The sequence below is a fragment of the Uloborus diversus genome, chromosome 2, assembly GCF_026930045.1.
Source record: "Uloborus diversus isolate 005 chromosome 2, Udiv.v.3.1, whole genome shotgun sequence".
In the NCBI taxonomy this organism is placed as follows: domain Eukaryota; kingdom Metazoa; phylum Arthropoda; class Arachnida; order Araneae; family Uloboridae; genus Uloborus; species Uloborus diversus.
The window spans coordinates 81,843,692-81,855,881 of record NC_072732.1 but is presented as its reverse complement, the minus strand read 5'-3'; the positions used below and the strand labels follow the sequence as shown (position 1 = coordinate 81,855,881).

General features: G+C 29.8%; 1 protein-coding gene across 2 annotated transcripts in view; it reads left to right on the top strand.

The window, feature by feature from the left end:
- Positions 1-697: 697 nt before the first annotated feature.
- The window catches only part of LOC129235261 (RNA-binding protein lark-like), a 35,251-nt gene continuing 23,758 nt past the window's right edge, over positions 698-12,190 (top strand). For both annotated transcript variants that reach the window (XR_008581576.1, XM_054868975.1), the window contains exons 1-3: positions 698-783; positions 1,636-1,658; positions 4,687-4,809. Coding sequence is in view for 1 of the 2 variants with exons in the window: in XM_054868975.1 (XP_054724950.1) it covers positions 1,656-1,658; positions 4,687-4,809 (126 nt within the window). In the remaining variant the exon portion in view is untranslated. The remainder of the gene's footprint in view (positions 784-1,635; positions 1,659-4,686; positions 4,810-12,190) is intronic.

The following is a 12,190-nucleotide window of genomic DNA, read 5'->3' as shown; positions in this document are numbered from 1 at the left end:
GCAAATTTTCAATAAGCAATAAACAAAATCCTACGAATGGCAGAATGTTTTGATAGAAGTTTAAAAAAACAACATTTTGAACAAATATTACAGTAACTATCACGTAACACAAAGACTGAGTTCAATCTAAACATTTACTGAATATAATAACAGGAAGACATATACGTACATTAATGATGTAGATACAAAAATATATAGATAAATACAAGCGAGTAAATAGACAGATAGATAGATAGATATAAGAATGGAAATTAATAAGTTTCTGTAAGCTGGAAATAGAAAGGGGAAAGATAAACATTTGCAAGAGCAGGAACGTCAAATAAGAGACTGATTCATAATCTCATTAAAAAAATATAAAAAAATACGCTACAAATGCAAAGTTGGTTCAAAAGTATGAAAAGCAGTACTTACATATGTGAAAAAGTTGTTTGGCAAGTTTTGAGTGGAAGCATGGTCTAATATGTTACATCACATTAAATGTCAGTCTTAAGAGCAGTAAAATTAATAAACTCAATGAACTAATACACTAAACATTTCATTTCATAGAAAAAAACTGCCCCGTGTTAGCTCTATTAACATCAAATAATATAACTCATGCTTTATGGGCTTATTTTTAAAAGGTTCTACAGTAAAAATGAATATTTTTTGACATAAGATTTTTTAAAGCATATTTTATACAGGTGATGTCATTGCGCATGCTCAGTATTGGGTGGTGCACGTCAGTTCTCGTTCTCGCTTCTTGTACCACCACAGAGTAGACGAAACTTGGCTTGCATATTATAGGTAAGATTTTAAAAGATTTTCTTACTTTTTTAAGTAACTAGAAACATCTCATTGTTCGTTTGGTTAAAAAAAATCTTTTTCATTAAAATTTATCATTTTCTGAGATTCATAATTGATTAAAATTTGTTTTGTCTAAGGAATTCCTCTATATAAAGCTTTCGCCATTTTCTTTTTGAAGTCATTAATTTCCTATTGTACAAAAAACTACGCTATGAATTGTTTTGGCTTTTATTTTAGGAGTTGAACTCTGCTCATAATAATTGTTTAATGGAAAATTCTAGGCTGTCAAACTTTATTTCTTGAACTTGCAAGATTTTTTTTCTCTGCATCGATTCTTTCTTAGTACATGTGCTTTTTTTCCCCTCTTTAATTACTGAGAGTTCTTTATTTAGGGAAACTCAGCATTTGGTTTTTAGTCGGAGCTATTTATGTTAAGGGTGCTTCCCAGTTTGTAACCACTCTTTATAGTCGTTTTTGCATGCAGTTGTTTACCTCTGCTTCAGACAAAGCTGTGTTTTTGTCTGATCAAGTTTATTTTCATTAAATACTAAGTTGAATATTGAATTCTCCGAAAAATATATCTGAACTTATCGTTAGAATAGTCTAACAATCATGGCATGTTCCGTGAATGTATACAAACTCAATTTTTTCTTAATCTGGACAGCTAAGTGTAACTAGGAAAAATAGCAAGGCTTTTGGTAAAAATTATAATTTTTAATGATTGCTTGATATGCTATTTTTTACTACCGTTGCATTTATAATGTTGCTTGTTTTGTATTGCAAATTCAACAATCATCTATTGAACATTACTTTCTATAGTTATTTACTAATAGATTAATATATTTTTTACAGATATCCAATAGCTGTTCAAAATGGTAAGATTTTATCTTCTGTCCAAATACTCTTTAAATTTTGCAATTGTACATGCAGTATAACTTCCATTTAATGATACCTGATTTAACGATTTTATCAAGTTAATGATAGGACTTGCTTGATTAAATAAATGTCTATGCTCCTCTATTTAACGATATCCTTGATTTTATGATAACTTTTCCAGTCCCATGACAATTGTTAAATCCTGGTTGTACTGTATTTGAAAGCAAAAAAGTCTTAGAAAACCCAATCCTTATGTGTCGTGAATGCAAACTTACTCAGAGATAATATTCATCAGACATTTGACCATTAAAACAATATCTTTCACCCATATTTTCCTTTTGTGTGAAAGAAATATTTGTATCTATTTAGGAAGGCGTAACCAACATTGTCTAAAACTTAAAATATCACTAATCTCAAATGTACATTCTTTATTCAGTGGAGAAATGTTTCTGGAAAATATGCATTTTATAAAATGAGCATCAAGTAAGGACAATAACTTATTGGTTCGGAATTTTCTTTCCTTTTCTATACTTTCTCCCATTATTTAAAAAAGGATGAAATATTTTGAAATCTTAGGTGTTCTGGCCTGCGAGGATGATTTTAATATGAGGTCCTGCCTTCAGGCAGAAAAAGATTGCACCACTGGATTAGGATAATCTAGTTTAACCCAGTATATTCTCAAATTTACTAAATGCTATTTTTTAACGTACATTTGAAACTACTAATTAAGCCGAACCATCGCCAAATTTATTCAAGCAGCCGTCGAAAGCGTCAACCTTGGCATACAAAGGCAAACCAGCTGGTCACTACAGGCGTCTAGTGAATGACTTACACCAGTGCTATTATTAAAGTGTACTTAATATACAAAAAAATCATTTAAGTGATGAATTGCAAATTAGTTATTTTCATAAAGAAATTAAAACTCAAATCAATTGATTGAATATTAAATTGCTTACCTATAAAAATTAGTCGGATAAGGGAACTTTTAAGGCTCATAAGTCTATTTGGCATGATTTTTCAGAAATGAGTTATGTAATTTTCATTTACAACACAAAAAGCAACATAATTTTAAAATCTTGTAGGTAAAAGGTTAAAATATGTATAGAGTTTTCCTTTCTTTAACATTATTTGAAATTTTCCATGGATTTTCAAAATTTCCTTTCAAATAAACATGATTAATTCTTGAGAATAAATTCCGTTTTTTCGATTCTTTGCAACTTTACCTGCGGTCTATGTAACACGAGAATCGGGGGTGTAAAAAGTGAAATGACTGTCCCACACTCCATGCTTTTCCCACTCTGGCTGCCACTTTTTCCTCACATTGCTTCTAAGGCTATGTGTTGCAGAAGCAATGTTGAGAAAAAAGGTTCATTACCATGACAACCAAAAGGAGAAAAGCATAGAGTGAGAAAGTTATTTGTCCTTGACATGACTATTCTCGTTTCATAGACAATAGTTTTATCGGGTTTGTCCCGGATTTTTCACAGGGTCCGCTTTTTGTGAAAAATCGAATAGTTTTTCCAAAAGAAAATTTGAAAATGAAAGTTTAGAATCTTGAGATGGTGGAAACTACATCATTGACACTTAAAGTTGAGTGTTTTCCCTTTTCTGTTGAGAATATCATTCTAGTATTCAGGGAGGATGGGCACCCCTCAAGTATCTGTTTATCTACTATTCTACATCGTGTTAAACTATACTAGAAAAGTTATTTGTATAGTACTTAAAATAATTGTGAGAAAGAAAAATCAGGCAGAGGTTCAGCATTTAACTTTTAACCCAAGATGCTGTTTAAGAGCACAGTTTCATTTTTAAAACTTATAAACTCTGGTTTTTACAAAAATAAAAAAGATTTTATCTCTTAACAAGCATACTAAACATCAAAAATTCAAAGTCCGATTCCCATAGCGGATGCAAAGAGATCGGAATCCTGAAAGTCAAGGCATAAAACGTGTATAAACGGCTTGTAAAAGAAATATTTTTGATAAAATAATTTTAAAATAGCATTTTAGAGTCCTATGATAAACATATCATTAATGTCTGGACACAGTTAAAGCAAAAAATAAATAAATGACCATCAATTTGGCATTTTAATTTTTGACTCATAAAAGAAAATAAAATTTCACATTTAAGAAGTCGAAATAAACTTTGTTACAAAAATGAAGAGACTTCATTTATTTGCATCCTAATAAAACAAAGTTAGCTTGAAAAAAGAATAAAATATGATTTTCATATCGGATGTAAAAAGATGGCATCTTTCAAAATAGAGGCATCTAAAGAAAAAAAGATAAATAAAAGAGTTTATTTAAAGTTAAATTATCTTTTTAAAATCAAACCGATATAACTTTCTCCCAAAATAACAGTTAAACATTTCACCCCTAGACGCTAAAAGGGGATAAGTTTGAAGTTGGCAACTCTATCTGAACCGATCAGCCCCCACACCTCCCACCTCTACTATCATTTGCAGTTCTGAGCTCATTTCGCTGTATACTACTGTTTCTTGAATCATGGGCGGGAGAAAATTTGTTTACAATGCTTTTCAGAGAAGTTTATAATCAACACCGCTACATAAAACAAACAAGCAAAATAATCTATGGAACTAACTTTCAGCTGTTAATTTCTTTCAAAGAAACAAGCATTATATTTATTTGGCGGTAGTAATTATTTATCTTATCGTAGTAATTATTTATCTTATCGCCAATTTTGTTTTTGCAGAATTAGCAGATTTTGTATAGGCTGATACCTCTAATTTAACTTAAAAAAATGTTCCAAAAATGATCGTTTTTATACACAAAAATATACATTATTTTGATTTGCTTTTTCAATAAACAATTTGTGAAAGATCAGTTTTTGTTAATCAGAATTGTGTGAAGGGTCCGTTTTGGTTGATCGGATTTTTGTGAAGGGTCCGTTAACGAACCGAAAATTCCTTGGCTATGGACCTAACAGAAATTTCTTTTGCAATTACCTATGTTTTGTCAAATTTGTTAGTAACTAATAAGTTAATAAATATCTTTTCAATTTTTTTAGCGTACTACAAAAATTTATGTTGGTAACTTGCCAGAAAATGCTGATAGCGGGGAACTGCAAGAAATGTTCGAGAAATATGGTGAAGTCAAGGAGTGTGATATAGTTAAAAATTATGCATTTGTGGTAAAGTATCTTTTTATGTAGTAATTTTTGTTGCTAATGTTTGTTAAACTTGCATTGTATAAACTGTTTATGAATTCATGCTACATTTTCCAACTTGTTACATTTGTGTAAAACATTTGATTTTTGTAATTTTAGTGATATAATTTAAAACATCATATAGTGTAATTAATTTCTAAAATGTAAAATGGTTTAAATCTAAAGTTAGACTTGTTCTGGTACCTGTTTAAAATTTTTCGTGGCTACTTCTGGTCATAGGCGTCACAACCAGGGGGCGGGGGGACCCCTCAATAATTGGGAAGGTAAAAATCTGCTATTGTTTGTGGAAAACTATTACTATTAATTTCAAATATATATATTTATGCATAAATTATTATGTAACTAAAACAAAATAAAGTTCTGACAAAAATGAAACAAAACTATAGAGTAAATTCAAACATGGCTTGATCGCCGAGCATGCGTGATTCTTGCTCAATGGTAATGGGCATCATTGGTCGTTTTGCGGTTAAGTCTTTTTGAATCTCCTTGTAAATATTATGAACAGTCTAAAATACGCAGCAATGATTAGTCATTAGAGGGCAAAGTGATGTAGAAAGACCACTAAAGTAGTAATTTTTCCTAATTTATGTAATATCTACAGGGTGGCGACAGATCAGGGAGATCTTGGAAAAGTCAGGGAACTTGATTCATCAGGGAAATATCAGAAAACTTCGGAAAAATAACAAATTCAGGAAAAATTAACTGAAGAAAAAAATTTTTTTTTGCTTTGCAAAATTAAGTACCCTAATTTCCTACGAATCTTCTGCCAATTATCTGTTGAGAACAAAGTAAAATTAATGAGGTGCGATTATACACTGCTGCATATTTGTGCACTTTTTTCCTCAACGACCAAGTATTGAATCTTAACTTATTAAACATAGGATGAACTTCCCATGATTGCTTCTGTGTCTGTAGAGATGTTTATTTTATGTAGCTCGAATTTACCTTTTACTAGTTCCATGCTATGTAACATAAACAACCCTACAAGCGAAGAGGAAGCCGTCATTAATTCCTTAGCTCCCTTGCCTTTTACTCATTATCTTGTAGTAATTAGCCTACTGTAATCACAATTTCAAGAAAAAATCTTTGTTTTTAAATTAATACATATAAAAGCTTAAAAACTTACTTCATCGCGTTTTTTAATTTTATTGTTAAAATTGAATGTTGAATGAGAATCAACTAAACTTTGTTTTTTGGCCATTGTATTATTCGCTGTCACCTCAAATTATACGAAGGGTTTTTTTTTTTCAGACTATAAAATTCTTTTATTTTAAAACCAAGTTATTTTTACGTAAAAATATATTTTGAAATTAATTGATTGTGTTTTTGCATTTCAATTTTTTCCCCCAACAAACAAATAAATCATTTGAAATTGAGTTACTTTGTGTACATAAGTATCTTATTTTTAATTATTCTTGCAGCAATTATCATACCGTTTGAAAATTTTGTTCAAAATTATTTCTATATAAACTTTTTAATTTTATCATGATTAGCTATTTCTTTAAGAGTGTTTGTAATATATTTTTTAGAATTCTTATGTTAACTAGTTGGGCAATTCCACGGTTACTCTTGTTACATTTATAATGGCATATTTTTAGTTTTACATTCATTTTTAAGATCCTTTACGTAAAATCATCAACTTTTTTGCAAAATAATAAAGAAAAGGGCCTGCTTTTCCTTTCTATACAAGAAAAACATGATTAAATATTTTCGATTTTTTGAATGCTTCATCTGAAGTATGGTTACTCTTGTTACCTAAAAAGGACATGAAGTTTATAATGTCGTACGAAAATATTTTTTTTATCTAAACTATATAACAAAATTATGAAATTTTATGCTTTTTCAAGAGAAGAAGGATGATTTATGAAATGACAGTCATTTCAAACATTTAAATTTTCATTTAAAATTTACTAGTAGAAAAATTCTCGGTTACTCTTGTTACAAATTATTGGTTACTCTTGTTACCCATACATTATAAAATGTGATTAGTAGTTTTAAAGCATATAAGTACAAATAATATGCTTTTACTGGCATATTTATTTAATTGCTTGGAAACAAAAATGATTTCTTGAATTAACAACAGTGGGATAACTTAGTTTTTTTTACAATTTTCTCCCTTTTGTAAAGAATTTGATCAGGGACTTTAGGCCATTTCTAGTTGTTCCCTGCTGGAATTATCACATTTACAGAGTATGAGTCTTTGAGTTAGCTGGTTATTTCACCTGGGAAAACTTTGTTTTCATAATCAACCAATACCCATTCTCTGATCTTGTAATCATCATCTTCTTTTGCCTTTAGATCATAATGAGGAGTCACTATTCGGCCCTCAGGTTTTCCATTCACTACTGAAAAATAGTACTTTTTTTATCCCCATTATCAGAAAACTATCAGCAAAAATTGATTTTAAGTCTAAAAGGTTTTTCCTTTCAGTAATTTGTTTGGGCTCCAGGTTTATTATGTCAATTTTTGTTGACAGACTTGCTTTGATAAAATCCGAAGCATTGCGTATCACATAACGTCGATTTTTAGTGTTAAGTAAAAACACCTCGTTTTGCAGCAGCTCCTATTCCACCTACTGTGCCCTTGCCATGTGATGTGGGGAAAAAGTTCCATGCAATAATAACATTATGTTTTTCTTGCATGTTTGTAAGAAAAAATGTTTTAAGAGGACATCACATGCTGGTTTTTGAATTGAGATGCAGGCTCATCAGACCACATCTAGAACTTCAATATGGCTTGGAAGTTTTTCCAAGATAAAGTCCACATAGGCAATCACAGTTTCTTTACTATGTGTCAAGTCATCTGACACTAGGACTAGTGGATGTATATTGCCATCATAATAAAGAGCTGATGTAAAAAGGCTAATTTGTGACTGGTCGCAGTGCGCAGCTTGAATTTCGTCCTGAAATATACACTTGTAGTTTTCGGAAAAATCAATTTGTATGAGTGACATACCAAATATCTTGTTTAGCTTGCTGTCTTGTGGACTTAATGACTTGTAGAAACTTAATGTAGAATGCATATATAACATATGATGAGAATTACTATGATCTGCAAGAACATGTGTTATAATTTGTTAGAGATGTGTTATTCTGATCTTAACTAATACTGAGTATATAGTTAGTTTACAGAATATGAGTTAAGATGTTTTATTGAGATTTTCTAGTATCTTGCTGTCGTTGTAGTTAATAAAAGTTAGAAAAAAGTAGCAAATGTAATCAATTAATTTAAATGCTTGTGGTTACTCTTGTTACAAAAAATAACGGTTACTCTTGTTACATATTTGAATTTTAAATAAATATTAATATTTTGTACAAAATCAATTTTTTTTTATGGGCTATTAGTTGCATGCAAGTAAGCAGCATATTTATATCAGTAGTTTTGATTTTGGAGAAATATTTATTGCTCAGTAGAAACTTTTATATATTTTGGTTACTCTTGTTACATTTCAAACAGAAAATTAAAAAATATATATATATTTTAAATATACATTTTAAATAAATATTTTTTAATGGTAACCAATAGAGAAATACCTAATTATACTGTAAAAAATAAAATCCTAACAAAACAAATAAAAGTGTGTTATAAATTTTAATTTTGAAATTTGATTTGAAATGTCTTCACTTTTGATACAAAGAAATGATATTTTGTTCACCATTTTATAAAAAATATAGCATCCGAATACTTAAAATGTTCCCAGTTTATTTTTCTTTGGACTTTTTGCTAAAAAATGATGTATAACACATCCATGTAGTACAAAGAAAAAAATCACCTATCATGTCCTATTTTCCATGGAATTGCCCAGTTACTGAAAGTGAAGTATAATTGTTTTAGATTTCCTATAACATTTCCCTGTAGATAATTTAATGTACTATTTTTAGTAAAAAAAGGAGCATCTTTTCAAAATAAATTTTTAATTAACAGCTTGAAACGTTTTAAATACTGCATTTTATTTAATATTCAATGGTTTTCAAGTAGGGCAAAGCAAGGAAACTATTATCATTGGTAACGTAAATCAGGGAAATTTGGTGAACTTAGTCAAGGAACTTTTTTTCACAATTTCTGTCGCCACCCTGATCTATCATATCTGTAAAAACATGTACTGTACATAAGTTATGTAATGTTTTGTTTTTATGTGATAGTTATGTAATAATGTTAACATATTCATAAAAACATGCAGCGTACATAATTATATTACAATGGAGAGAAATCAATAAAAAATTTAAAAACATAACAAATGTTCAATTTATTTAATGACTAGTGGAGCCTGCACGGCTTTGCTCCACTAGTCATTAAATAATTTGAACATTTGTTATGTTTTTAGTAGACATAACAAATTTAGTAGAAAATTAAGATCTTTTGGTTCGCCAGTATATTTACAAATAATGTATGGTGAATTTCTCGCCAATTGACTTGCTTATGTTATGGTTCCACATGTGATAACTCAGTCATTTACTCATCCATCTTATGATAATTTTGCTCTGGAAAATGTTCTTAAAATTGCAATAGAAAAAGAACGAAATCGAATTTTCGAAAAATCGCTTCGAGGTGCATACCCCCATGCTACAAACTAATTCTGTGCCAAATTTCATGAAAATCGGCCAAACAGTTTAGGAGCAATGCACGTCGCAGAGAGAGATCCCGACCGAGATCCAGACCAACTTTGAGCTTTATTATTAGTAAAGATGCAGAATAGGAACCTAGTTTCTCAGCAATGCATATTATTAAATATTTTGAAATTTTAATGATCATCGATGTGTATAGATTGAAAAAATTTAATCGTCAAATGCTTCATCAGTAAGCTGTTGATCCTTCGAATTTGAGCTTTCATAAACCATTACCAACTTTGATGCAGTTTGTAGTTTAAGCCTGTTTCTAAGTTTGCTTTGTATCATGGCAAAATTTGAAAAAAAAAAAAAAATTCTACTTGCTAATGAGCAGGGTTCGCCCATATATATCAGTGGATATATATCGGATATTTATTTTGAAAACGATATTTTCAATATTTTTTTCAACTGCCATATTTTCAATACAAAAAATAATGTAATCCTTGTAATATTGTTCATTTATTAAAAATAACAAAAATGTCATGTACTATATTTTTATGATTTATTAATACAGTGAAACCTGTGTAAGTTGACAACTTGCGGTGCAGTACTTTGGTGGTCAACTTATAGAGGGTAGTAATGAAAGCTTTTTTTTTTTGTCATTTCTTGTCCTATGCAATTTTTTCAACTAATTGGAATACTTTAAACTTTCATTGTTTAACATTACTTTGAAACAATAAGAAAAAATGTTGTTTAAATAGTTTTAGAGATTAAATTTTTGTGAATCCATCAAAAAAAAAATTGCCTCATTACTTATGAAAAAGTACTTACTCGATATTAACAATTCCTAAAAATTCATAACAAGTCAAAAGTGACTCAAATTCTTCATTTGATTTTTTCTTGTACATTTGTAACCATGGTAATCTACTTTTCAACAAAATAACTCTTTATTGAAGTTCGGCTCATTTTCTGCGACTTAACATTAGCCCAATGTTTTTCGATGGAAGCATAAATGTTCATATGTTTTTCTAAAATGGGTTTGGTTACTTATTTGAGGCATAAATGATGAAACGTTTAGTACAATCTAATGCTTTTGCATAGTGGTCAACTTACAAAGGGTTTTTTACACTACTCCAAACCAAAGCTGGTGTGTATTAGTGGTCAAGATAGACAGGTGGTCAAGATAGAGAGGTGGTCAAGTTACAGAGGTTTTCCTTCATTATATAAGATAGGACTAATTCCGTTCCTGACAAAAGCGGTCAACTTACAAAGGTGGTCAACTTTACAGGTTTTATTGTATAGACATGTGATTTTTCAGTATTTTTACTGAATTCGGAATTTTTTGAGAAAGCAACATACTGATATAAAAAAGAAGGGTCATTGGAAGTTGAATTCAACATGTTCCAGCTAATTTCATGCATCCGGTTAAGTCTTCTTACTATATAGATACAAAAATACATAGGAGAGCTTTTAGTTCTCGTAAAATATACTAACAAAGCTGTATTAATTCACACAGCCAAGCAATTTCAGTATTTTTCATCCTGTTTGAGTCACATGTCTGATACATCATTAATATAACAAAGTAATACAATATTCATCTTTATTTTATATTCATAAAATTATTAATTTTAACATTTTAGTTCAGATTAAAAATGCCTAGCTAAATATGAAATGTTGGTCAGAAAAAAGAAAATCTAATGACTGCACTGACTAATGCATATTTTTTATTTCTGAATAATATAACTGAAAAGGTAGCTAACAGGAGAAAAATAAGTAAAACAACTGATGCTAAATAAACTCCATTAAAATTGATAAAAATGTTAAATAAAATATTAAATATATTTAACGAATGAAACCTTAATTTTATGTCTATATTGTAATAACAATATAAGAAAATAAAGAGTGATTTGAAGATTTATTTACAATTTAGAAGACTTTAGTTTGTGCTGATTGAAAATATCGGATATATATCAAAATATCGGTTATTTTCGATATTTTGGAAAATATGATCTTTTTGAATCCTGCTAATGAGGCCACACAATGAAAAAGTTGACGTGCAAAATTGGAAATATTTTCTAAATCACTATTTCTTCAGTGATTCTCACCATTCTGCTAGTGTTAAATTGTTTATGATTGCCTCAAAAAAAATAAGATTATAGGTTGGTTGCTAGAAATAAGATATTTTAATAAAAATTATAACAAGAATTGGCAAGAGATTTTTATAAATGTCATTCATTCAATCTTTTCTGTAGGAACTTGCTGTGAATTATAAGGTCTTCAGTTTTCAAAAGTGTCAAAAACTCATTAATTTCTTTGTTGCATATCAATAAAATTTGAATTTCTAAAGAGTAATTATTTTTCATTTTTTATGTAACAAAATATTATATTTACGTTTATCTATTTCGTCCTCATGCTCGATAAGTTTAAAGAAAATATCTTGGTTTTATATGTATTTCTCCAAGCCTTTAATGTTACTGTTCCATTTAATTTTTAGTGTTCATTCTAGGAAAAAAAAGGGCGGGTGCTGGTCTTTGAAAGGGGCACTATTTATTATGAAAAGGGCACTATTTCAACGTGGTCTTCCCCCATCCAAGACCAATGACGCACCTCTCAAAAAGTACTGAGCCCCCCCTCCTTCCCCCCCAAAAAAACAAAGAAAAATAACATCTTAAAACACCTTGCGAAAATTTCATCCATTCCTCTGTACCATGAGCACACACCCCCTCGGACGTGCACAGTGGGGAGGGGGAGAAGGGACACCTGTTGGTTGGGGGTGTGATCCTCAAGGGGGTCCAATA